The 10,804-nt window shown below is 33.1% G+C and overlaps 2 protein-coding genes across 3 annotated transcripts; both read right to left on the bottom strand.

The window, feature by feature from the left end:
- Positions 1–350: 350 nt before the first annotated feature.
- On the bottom strand, positions 351–5,137 carry LOC111992498 (uncharacterized). 2 transcript variants are annotated; one of them, XM_024024358.2, is made up of 2 exons: positions 3,881–5,127; positions 351–757 (listed from the first exon to the last, which is right to left on the bottom strand). In XM_024024358.2, exon 1 carries the CDS (start codon positions 4,789–4,791, stop codon positions 3,904–3,906), a length of 888 nt encoding a protein of 295 aa, XP_023880126.2. In that variant the 5' UTR covers positions 4,792–5,127; the 3' UTR covers positions 351–757; positions 3,881–3,903. The 2 variants fall into 2 exon arrangements, with proteins under 2 accessions (XP_023880126.2, XP_065627619.1); XM_065771547.1 differs by lacking the exon at positions 351–757 and adding an exon at positions 765–1,046 and having other exon boundaries at positions 3,881–5,137.
- Positions 5,138–6,910: 1,773 nt separating this feature from the next.
- LOC111999910 (uncharacterized) lies at positions 6,911–10,574 on the bottom strand. The gene is made up of 2 exons (XM_024032016.2): positions 9,696–10,574; positions 6,911–7,066 (listed from the first exon to the last, which is right to left on the bottom strand). The coding sequence occupies exon 1, from the start codon at positions 10,572–10,574 to the stop codon at positions 9,771–9,773; it is 804 nt and encodes a 267-aa protein (XP_023887784.1). The 3' UTR covers positions 6,911–7,066; positions 9,696–9,770.
- Between the last annotated feature and the right edge of the window lie 230 nt (positions 10,575–10,804).

Below are 10,804 nucleotides of genomic sequence, written 5' to 3'. Positions count from 1 at the left end.
CAATTTCAAATATATAATAACAATTCGAGTTACCAACTCTTTGATAAAAATTAAAAAATATATATATATATATATATTTCGTCTAGACTGGCATGGCATGATTTTGTAAGAAACCTTCTCTTTCTTAAAGAAAAAAAAAATTATTTTATGATTCCAAGAGGTATAAGATCGAATAAATTTTTTTTTTTTTTTTTTTTATCTCACTTAAGTGTTCCACTAGCTATTCCATAAACTTCAGAATATCATGTGTTGTCACGATTTTTTTTTTTTTTTTTTTTTCTGATTTTAAACTTTAGTTATTTTAAAGGAAATAAAAAAAGATCATATAATAAGTGGTAATTGATGGGGCATCAAGCAAAATGTGAGAGGATTTTCATTTGATATAAGAACGATTCAGAACCATTCCTTCTAAACCGTGCTTTAGATAACATACGATACTTGTTATGCAACATATTGTCAATATTTTTGTCACTGGATATCCAGTCTCTAATCCGCAACATCTTGAACTGCTTAGAAGTTTAAGCACTCCCCATCCTTCCTCTTGTTGGACAGATGCCTTCTCTCACACAAACTTAGCAACTAAAAGTCGCTTTAATTGGTAAACTTTATTTTTATTGAGGCTTGCGCTTACTCCAAATCCGGGTTCACGTTTGCCTCGGAAACAAGTCTTGATGCAATAATTACAATATGTACACTTTCTAGACTCACAGAGTCACAGTACATGTTCAACTCTTTGACCTTTGGTAGCCAAGATCACCTTGTTACATAGATCGAAATGGTTAGAGACAAACTTATATGATGGGAAAACTTAAAAGGATATTATTAACAGTACTAATACCCAACACAGAGAGAAGAGAGGGTGAGAAGATGAGCACAATTAAGGGATGGGAAAAAAAAAAAAAAAAAAAAAAAAGGAAGCTTGTTAAAGCTTAAGTAATGGCACTAAATAACAGTAGGCATTCGCAGTGGTAAGGTGTGGTTTTACGTCCAATGTTTATTGTTCATCCAATAGTCTCATTTCAATAGAATCCAACTAAAATTGTAATCTGCAGAATAAAGTGAGTCAGCAGCGGACATTAACGGTAACTATGATACTAAGCATTTGCTTCTTTAATGTTTATATCCTCCTGCAAGAATATCTGATTGTCTACATTCACATTCCATTGTGTTAGTGGTCCATATATAGTCCATACTCTACAATATATAATATCATGTCTGAATATGCTTACAAAATTAGTCTCCATTAATTTCTATCTATTCGATGAGCTATATGTTTATACTTTTTCTGCATACATATTCTTTTACAGTCTTAATTTTTTTTTTTTTTTTTTTTCCCTCTTTCTTTGTTGTTCACTCTTGACATTCCACTCTTTGACATGACACTAGATAAAGGAGAGAGAGTGAGGAGCCAATCCCAAATAGTCGGAACATATAAGGCTTAGCTGTTTTTAGATTCCATGTTTTAAGAATATGGTATTTTATAATTCAATATAACATAAATGGTCTTGTCCATATATAGGCAAGCAACAATGAATGGTTGTTAATAAAAATGTCCCCAAATACTAAAGTGATAATGGTCGGCTATGCCGAGGAAGGATTTATATTTAATTGAGAAGAATAAAATCAGTCTATTAGATCTTTTATACAGTCAATTAAGTGTTCCTTTAGCATAATTTATTTAGCTTTTTGTTGATTGTTTTTTGCAATAGACACTAAGATCAGAATTCTATTAAATGACCAGGCAACCATGTATGTCTTGTTTCCCAAGCTTAAAACAACTTCAACTTCAACTTGATTTTATTTTTTGATAAGTACATTTCAAACCCTAACCTGATCCATAGCTAGGACTGTAATTGAGTCGAATTAATTCAAATTCATTATCAATCTCAATTACTTTTTGAAGTTTGGTTTATTTATTCTTCAAATAAACTTAGGTTTGTTTGGTGAATTGCTTGTTTAACTTATTCTTCCATCATATAAAGTAACTAGTAAAACTTGACTAAAATTTTGTCTCTCTCCATCATCATCAATTTCAAAATGATCTAGTTTCTTAAACTCGCCTTTAGTTGTAGTTTTTTGGAATAATGTTTTGTACCTTTGTCCGTGAATACTTGTATTTTCATTTGTACTATCTATTAATCCAAATGCATTACTAACCCCTTAAGCTTGTTCTCTACATATATTCAAATGGACTCAAGGGTACTCAACAAAAAATAAGTAAAATAAAATAATCCAAGGGAAATCTTTGTCGTTGAAAGACTTATATATATGTCCTTTTTTTTTTAGTTGCAAAAATGGACAATCTAGCTAATATATATACAGAAACACTCTCTTAAGCTTGGCTAATTTAATTCTTCTAAAAAATAATTATGAATCAAGCCTTAAAAGTGGGCTTGAGTATGATTTGTTTGCTAAACAAACTAATATAAATAAGCTTGTTCCTTAAACAATCCTAGAGTTATTTATGAACATTTTGGTTTATTTACAATCCTACAATAGTTAGGTGCCCCTAAAACCTAAGCTAAAGTCCTTTTGTGAAACTTAAAAGTATTAGAGTTTAATAGGAATAATATTTAAACTTAAAAGTATCAGAATATATTATATTTATAATTTTAATTTACTTAAAGTGAAATAAATGGTAAAAACAGGTTGTGCAACTTATAATATACTCACATTAAAAGTCAAATGGCATAAACACGATATAAAACCAGACTTTTATTATTTTATATAAAGCATTTCTTGCCTTCTTACTTGTTAATCTACATCCACGATCATGTAATAGTTAGGCACCTGCTGTTTCTTAAAAGTTAATTAGTCTGATGAAACTATTATACTTCAGCTATCTCAGTTCAATTCTTTGTCATGACTTTACTTAGGATATCTCAAGTTTCTTTTTTTTTTTTTTTTTTACCCCTAAATCGTCACTGGATTGTCACATTATTATTGCCCAATAATTGTAAAATTTACTCCGTACATACATTTTGGTTTAGTCCTTCTTTAACTTAAAAATCTTACATATGGTTCCAAGATTTCACTCTTCGCTATAAATGAGCTTCTATATTATAGCCCTCTTTCTAAAGTTCTCAACTAGCTAAGAAGTATGAAGTAGGAAAATTACAAGAAGTTAATCACTCTTCCTACAGTTGCATAGAAAAGGTGCACAATTCTTCCAGGAGAATCAATTAAGTTGCTAGCTTGATACTAAGCACAAATTATCTAGAGTTCAAAAGTTATATACTTAGTGATCATGCACAATGCAGATCAAATGCAACGCATTTTGTATCATTTTCTCTAAACATACGGTCTACGTACATATACCTAATTTTTTTTTTTGTGATAATTTACGTATACCTAGTTGAATTTGTAGACGTAGTTCAAACAGCGATAATGGGACTTAGTTGAAGGCTTTGAAAGCTCTTTAGTAGTAGTTGTAGACTTGTAGTTATTCTAGTCACTGTTGTGTTTCGTTGTTTTTTTGTTTAGTTATTGCTTTATCCACCTCCTGCCAATAAAATAACAGCTAAAGAAGATAAAGGCAAATGCTTTAAATTCTATCTAGGTAAGAGCAAAACCACACGGCTCCCACCATCATTTCTGATGCAATGTAAATGCAATCACTCTCCTTTAAACTAATATTACTTAGTCACTCCATATATATATATATATATATACTTAAAGGCATTGATTTCAAGTGTTTGGATAACTAGGATCCGACTTATACACGTACACTATGCGATAAGGACATTAATATTGTTTCAACGCTTATCCATTTTGTGCTCACTTCCTCGTAGATATAAAATAAGGCAAACATTATAATGTCACAAAGAACCATATCAATACGTAGGAAAATGCCTAAACATTAATACAAAGCAAGCAATACCTGAGATTTTTGTTTTTCTATAATCAACGGCCCAAACTGAGGGCAGATTCAACGTCGAGCCTCCATGCAAATCCTCCACCGTCCATTCTCCACACATCACAAGGCACTATCTGAGAGCACTTATTATCCTTCTTCTCCGTCCCACACGTGTGTTGCAGCTTTACTTGGCACGTAAATGCTTCTGCTTCGTCCAAGTACGGCAACTTCAACTTCAACTTCAACTTCTCTTTCCCAACCAACCAAACCATTATCATCTTATTATTATTAATCTCAGCTGACTGCCTGTCATTTTGCTCCTTCCTCACCAACATCCTCTTAAATGCCCTATTCACCCACATCACCCTATCCAAACCGTCCGATACGAAGCCCGGACACGTGTCCTCCTCCAGATTTCTCATCCTCTCCTCGTCTGTGCTCCCTAGCTGACCCACACCCATGCACGTGTCTGTCACACTCTCCACCGTCACCCACGACTCCACCGCCGCCGTGTGATCCTTCTCATCAGTACTCACAGACGCAGTCACACCCTTATTATCATCAAACTTATTCAACCACATCGGCAGTTCTGGCGGGTCCCCATTTTCCTCATCATTAAAGTTACACCAAGATCCACTCTCCGGCGATTCATTCCGTTCACTTTTCTCAGGCAAAAGTTGCAGAGTCACCACTCTCTTTTCCAACTCCAACGACCCTTCTTTCTTTTCTTCCTCACCTATCTTTCTCTCTCTCTTGTATCCACTACTGTAACTACTACTACTACTATTATTCTTCCGAACCCTAACGTACTTTCTCTTCGTTCTTCCTTTTGCAAAAAAAGCGTTCTTGCTATCCATCGATGACCCATCTGAACCGGACCCTCCGGCGGCTGGTTTCGGCGCAATCGGCCGGAATCTAAGCATTACCCGATTCATTAGACCTCCTTATCCTTCGCACCCCACAATCAACAACACCAACACCACCATCTCTGTCTCTCTCTTTCTCTATCTAACTCTGTGTGTGTGGTCCATCTCTCTCTCTCTCTCTCTCTCTCTCTCTTTGTTTTGAGAGCTCAGGCGATAATCATAGCGTTTGTACAGTGACCTAGCGTGAAACAACACGTGTCTAGGGCTAACGATAAACAGTAGGAGGAAGTAATTGGTTAAATTTTACGAGGTGGGTCCAGATGAAAAGTACCTGATCCAGCGTAATTGAGCGCTGCGGTCTGGTCCCACATGGGGAAAACCAATGAGAGAAGAGAGAGTGTCCGGCACTGCCGAAAGGAGGAGTACACGTGGTCTGCCTAGGACCTATACTGAAGTGGAAAGGCCTTTTCGGTAGGTTCGAGAAAGTGCACACGTGGTCTCCTTTTATTAGCTACGAACAACTCAAATTCGGGTTTTTGAAAAATTTTAGGAACCGTGACCTTTTTTTTGCACTCGCTTTTGAGGTGTGTGAGATACACATTTTTACATGACAAATTATACTAGAGTAATGAGATAGATAAAATGATACAATTTTTTGGTAGACGTGTAATGATTTATTACTTATAACTCGTCATATGGCCAATTGTGACAGAAAATATTACTCATTATACGGTTTTTATGAGATCACATTACTTGTTCTTTATTCTATTTAAAAACTCGCACTAGATTAAAACTATCAAGTTCGTTTAAATATTTTTCTTTAATCTTTATCATAAGTTTACTCCAAAATTTTAAACAAAAAAAAGTTTTTTAGTGAAATTGTAGACAAAAAACATAATTCACCATGAGAAGAACAGTATAATTTCTCTATTTATATATATGACAAAAGACAAATATGAGATTTAAGAAAAAATATATAGTTCTCATCGCAAATAACGTAACTTGTAGGTTATGATAATAATAAAAAAATAAAAAAAAAAAACAAAAATTGACTTAAGTTTTAAACAACTCGGCAATTTTAGTCGCGGAGTTTTTTTTTAATGTAACGATGGAACGTAATAACCATATAATTTCTCGAGATGTAGGTTGTTTGGGAACCAATGGAGACGCGGTGGCGGTGAGTGTGAGCTAAGGTTTATTGGTTAGCGCTGATTGGTGACTGTACGATGAGGACGCGTGGTTGGCCAGATGAGTGGTGCGGATCTGAGAAGAGATTCTTTGATGTGGACTGGGCGGTTTCATAAAAAGGATTCATTGGAGCTCAGTGTCAGTGGATTGGATTGGATTGGTTTCTTACTTACCAGTTAATTGGATTGGCTCCCTTACCCACTGCCACGTGCTAGCTTTGTTATGATGGACAACGCAACAACTCTCTCTCTCTCTCTCTCTCTCTCTCTTTCATTGTCACTATATTTTTCATAGTCGGTTGAATTAGTAATATTTTATTGATTCTTAAGTTTAATACCACATTTTTATTTACTAATAATCATATATCACAATATTATGAACTTTACCATAATTTATCACATAAGACAATTGTGTGAAAGTGTGCATAGTATTAGCATTTTTGTATTAACTAATAACAGATAATTGAATTTGAGTTTTAGAAAAGAAATGAGAATCTTAATTTTTTTTTTTAACTAGCCATGAAGTTATTAATAATAGATAATAAATTAGAGTTAATTAATGATAGAATCATGAGAGTAAATTGTAAACAAAGTACTAAAATATGTTATATCTATAGCTTAGTTATATCAGTAGTTTTTTTTATTTTTTTTATACAAGATAAAAATTCAACTCTAATTTGATGTAAATGTATATGTGTGCAAAACTTTTTCTTAGTGACCATCGCATTAAGAGTGCGCGGTGATATATCAGTAGTATTACTTATGATTGTAATGATTTACATTTTTTAGGCTCTGTTTTTTTTTTTTTTAATCTATATTCTACATATTTTCTTCTATTGAAATAATTTTATAATATAATTAAGGCAATAAAAGAATAACTAAAATTTTATTGTGTATCTATTATCTGAGGACTGATAACTTATTGTGATATGTATAAAATGAATAAGTTCAATAAAATTATAGTTACGCCTTTAAAAATGAAACTTTAAAGTATATCTGGATTAGTGGTAAAAATCTCTCTGAATTTGAATCTGAACTTTTCATACATAGTGGCTGTAAACACACAATAAAACATACAATATTGGAATGGAAATGCACCTCATTTAAGAATAGGTTCTATGTTACCCTTCAAGCTCAGCTCAATGTCCTCAAATTTACTGTCAACAAATAAATATTCAATATTTATTAACAATGTATCTAATTATTGTATGTAATGCAACATATATATGTATCATAAGGAATTGCTAGCTACAGTTGCCCTATTTATTAGCATTATGAAACTAGGCTGTGACTTTGTATGTTGAATAATCACGTAAATTATAAATTCATCTATAAAAAAAACTAAGATTTGCATCATATGATGTAATTTGCATGTCATACATCGCTAAGTCTATATTAACGAAACAAATATATTTAAGTTTTGACCCAATGTATTTAAAAAGTTTAATAAATGTTTAATTAGCAACCAAATACCAAAATATTTATCAAAACATATGAAAAATATTTTCCAAGTTCTAAGTTCCAAGTTTGAAATCCAAAATAAGTTAGCAAATGGAAACTAGCTAACTACAATATGATATCCAAAAGCAAGATGAATATTAAGATGAAATGAATATTTAATTATTCTCATTCTAAGGTTTTTATAACCACCGTCCTAAATTCCTAATCATTATCATCTATTTCATCATCTATGTAAACATTATATATTTGTATACTAGAGCTGCAAAAGACATCAAAATACAATTTTACAATCAACTATTCAAGTTATACCATTCAGTAACAATTAAATAGCATACTCAAAAAAATCAATCAATCAATATACAAATACAAGCATAATAGATAAAATTATATATAAAAAAAGATTTTAGTAATATTAGAACAAAAATTAATATATTAATCAAACAAATTTAACAACATTATAACTTAAAAGGCATAAATGACCTCAACCAACATCAAATTCTTCATTTAGAAATGATGAAGCATTCCTTTATTTTAATTACAAGTGAACTAAAAATTAAAAAAAACATTTGCTTAAGTTAACATAATTTTATAAAAATAAAATAAAAAATCATACCATTACAACATGAAAAAATAAAAACCCTTAAAGTTTCATCAAAACAAAAAATTTATCCCATAAAAAAAAAATTATGGTTTTGGTAAGATCAATAAGATTCCATACGATCCTATATGTAATCCTATTATTTTTACGATTTTAGTGTAATCGTAAACATTTTAGTGAGGTGGAATCGTAAAATCGTGCGATCTTATTATTCAGATTACAATTTTGACAACCATAATTAAGATCTAAATGCTTTGGAATCCAATGCAGAAGTATGGTTGATTTCTTCTCCTTTTTCTGTCAATAAAGTCTATTAGGGGTTTAGTTCCAGTCTCTCCCGACACTTCAAAGATTACAAATTTTCCCTATTGGCCTGGTCAACAAAAGTAACCTAGTCTTCTTTCCAATATATATTCAAGAACGTAGTAATCAATACTTTTCAGTTATTTGTTTTATAGTAATAGTTTTCTAACTTTTATCTTTTACTTTAAATTTTTAAAGTTAAAAAGTACATTACATCACCGGTAATTTGCTTAAAAGGACTTCTACAAAAGTAAACGAAACACATTTTAAGATACTCTAAGAAGATGTTTGGTATATACACTTAAAAATTAAAAATATATGTTTAAAAATATGTAAAAATACATATGAAGATAAAAAAATGTGTACAAATATATATAATGTTGTTTGGAGACCGTTTGGTAACGTTGTTCTAGTAACGTTTGTATTTTTTGAAAGAGAAATAATATGTTTACAATATTTTTACAACAAATTCTAAGTGATAGGTTGTTACTTATTATTTTTGTTATGACAAAAAAGTAATTTTAATGTTAGGTTCAAATTTGAACTAATAACAACTAACTATTTATGATTTGTAATGAAAATATTGTAGACGTAGCACCTTTTTTAGAATACATATAGATAAAAATGTGTATGAAAATATGTGTAATATTATTTAAAAACTGAAAATATGTGATTCAAACAGCCCTTAAGAACTGAAAACACCATTTATAATACTATTTCTGAAATGATGTTTCATAAAGTATGTGATGAACAGTTAAAAGGACCCCATATTGTTGTATCATTAAAAATTTTTCACGTTTGGGAATAGTTCATTTTCTTCATTACTCTTCTGAATGTGTGTCCTATAATAATTTCTAGCACAATTACTCTTGAAAATGTCTGTCCTATATTCCAGCACAGTTTATATGTCACGCCTTTTCATGCTGGTAGCTAACCTTCAAAAAGGTTTATAAATGGTTGTTGTCTATTTAAGAATCTTCTGTACATTTCACAACTCACATGCATTGACATTGTTGTTTTTTTCATTCTAAAAAAAAGAAGAAGAAAGACATTGCTGTTTTTTCACTCAATAGAAGAATAATTTTCTTGCAACCAATTTGATTTATAATGAAAAGGTGACCCATTGGAGTTTTCCTAAAACCCTTACGTGGCCATAAAAGCAGAGACCACCTAATCAATTATTTCAACCTCAATATCACCTAATGAGGTATGTATATAACCTACCACACATTATTGTTGATGATTTTATGTAAAATTTTCTTTTTTTTAGTTTTAACAAACTATTCTTCCCCAGCCACAATAAAAGCAACACTATAGTCTAAAGCCATTCCCTTCAACTGATCTGGATACACTCTCCTAGTTATTATTAACACTTATGTTTTATATTCAATTCGTTTAGAAAACTACCGAGAGAAAAATAGTACCTTGAGTCCGAGAGAGAGATCACACTTCTCTTTTTATTTGATAATAATAGTATAACTACTCCTTTCTTCACATTTTCAAAGACCCAAACTGAGCGCAGCCTTAATATCTAACCTCCATGAGAACCCACCACGGTCCATTCTCCACACATCACAAGGCACCACCTTTGAACACTTCTTCTGGTTCCGCCACGTGTGCACTAGTCTCACTAAACCTGTAAACGCTTCTTCGTTATTATTATAGGGCGGCAACTTCACTTTATTATTCACCACCAACCTCACCAGAAAATCACAGTACTCCGGTGACTGACCGTCACAGTACCCCAATTCCTTCGTCACCATCCTCTTGTACGCTTCGTTAACCCACTGTACCCTGTTCAAACCGTCTGATATAAACCCCGGACACGCGTCCCTCTCCAGATTCTTCACTCTCTCTACGTCCGTACTCCCTAACCCACGTACATCCATGCACGTGTCTGCCACGCTCTCCACCGTCACCCACGACTCCACCATCCTCGTCTGACCCATCTCCACCGTCAGATCTGAACCCCCACCACCACCACCACCACCACCTCCCTCCACGTTATCAACCTCAACCCCAACTTTCTCAGCCGTAGGATCAACCGGATCTTTCATTTCAGCTTTCTCAGGCAACAATTGCAGCGTTTTCAAAACCCCATCTTCGCTTTCTTCCTCAGAAACCATTTTCTTATACCCATTCATACTGTTCTTCCGAACCCTAACGTACTTTCTCTTCGTCCTTCCTTTCGAAACAACAGAATTCTTCTTCTCTGTCAGCATATAACTCGAACCTGAACCGTCTGTCACCGGTTTCGGTGCGATCGGCCGGAATCGTAGCATTTCTCGGCTCACCATCATCATCTTATCTCGCTTCCCAGTACTCCCTAGCCCTAGGCTTGCCACGTGCCACCCTTCTCCACCGTCCATCACTCTCTCTCTCTCTCTCTCTCTCTCTGCTGTGTATCTTTGTGTCTCTGTGTGTGTGTGTGTGTGTCTTCTCTCTCTGTGTGGCTTTCGGAGCTGAACTGATAATGATAGCGGCAGTCCGGAGAGGGTGGGTTAGGAAACACCACGTGTCTAGGGCAACAACT

Source organism: Quercus suber, unplaced genomic scaffold, assembly GCF_002906115.3.
Source record: "Quercus suber isolate HL8 unplaced genomic scaffold, Cork oak 2.0 scaffold_45, whole genome shotgun sequence".
Taxonomy (NCBI): domain Eukaryota; kingdom Viridiplantae; phylum Streptophyta; class Magnoliopsida; order Fagales; family Fagaceae; genus Quercus; species Quercus suber.
Note: the sequence above shows the minus strand (reverse complement) of the source record. Positions and strands in the feature narration are given on the sequence as shown.

What these genes read in the sequence shown, in the direction of transcription:
- LOC111992498 (XM_065771547.1), bottom strand. Translation starts at nt 4,791, where the DNA reads ATGAATCGGGTAATGCTTAGATTCCGGCCGATTGCGCCGAAACCAGCC.
- LOC111999910 (XM_024032016.2), bottom strand. Translation starts at nt 10,574, where the DNA reads ATGATGATGGTGAGCCGAGAAATGCTACGATTCCGGCCGATCGCACCG.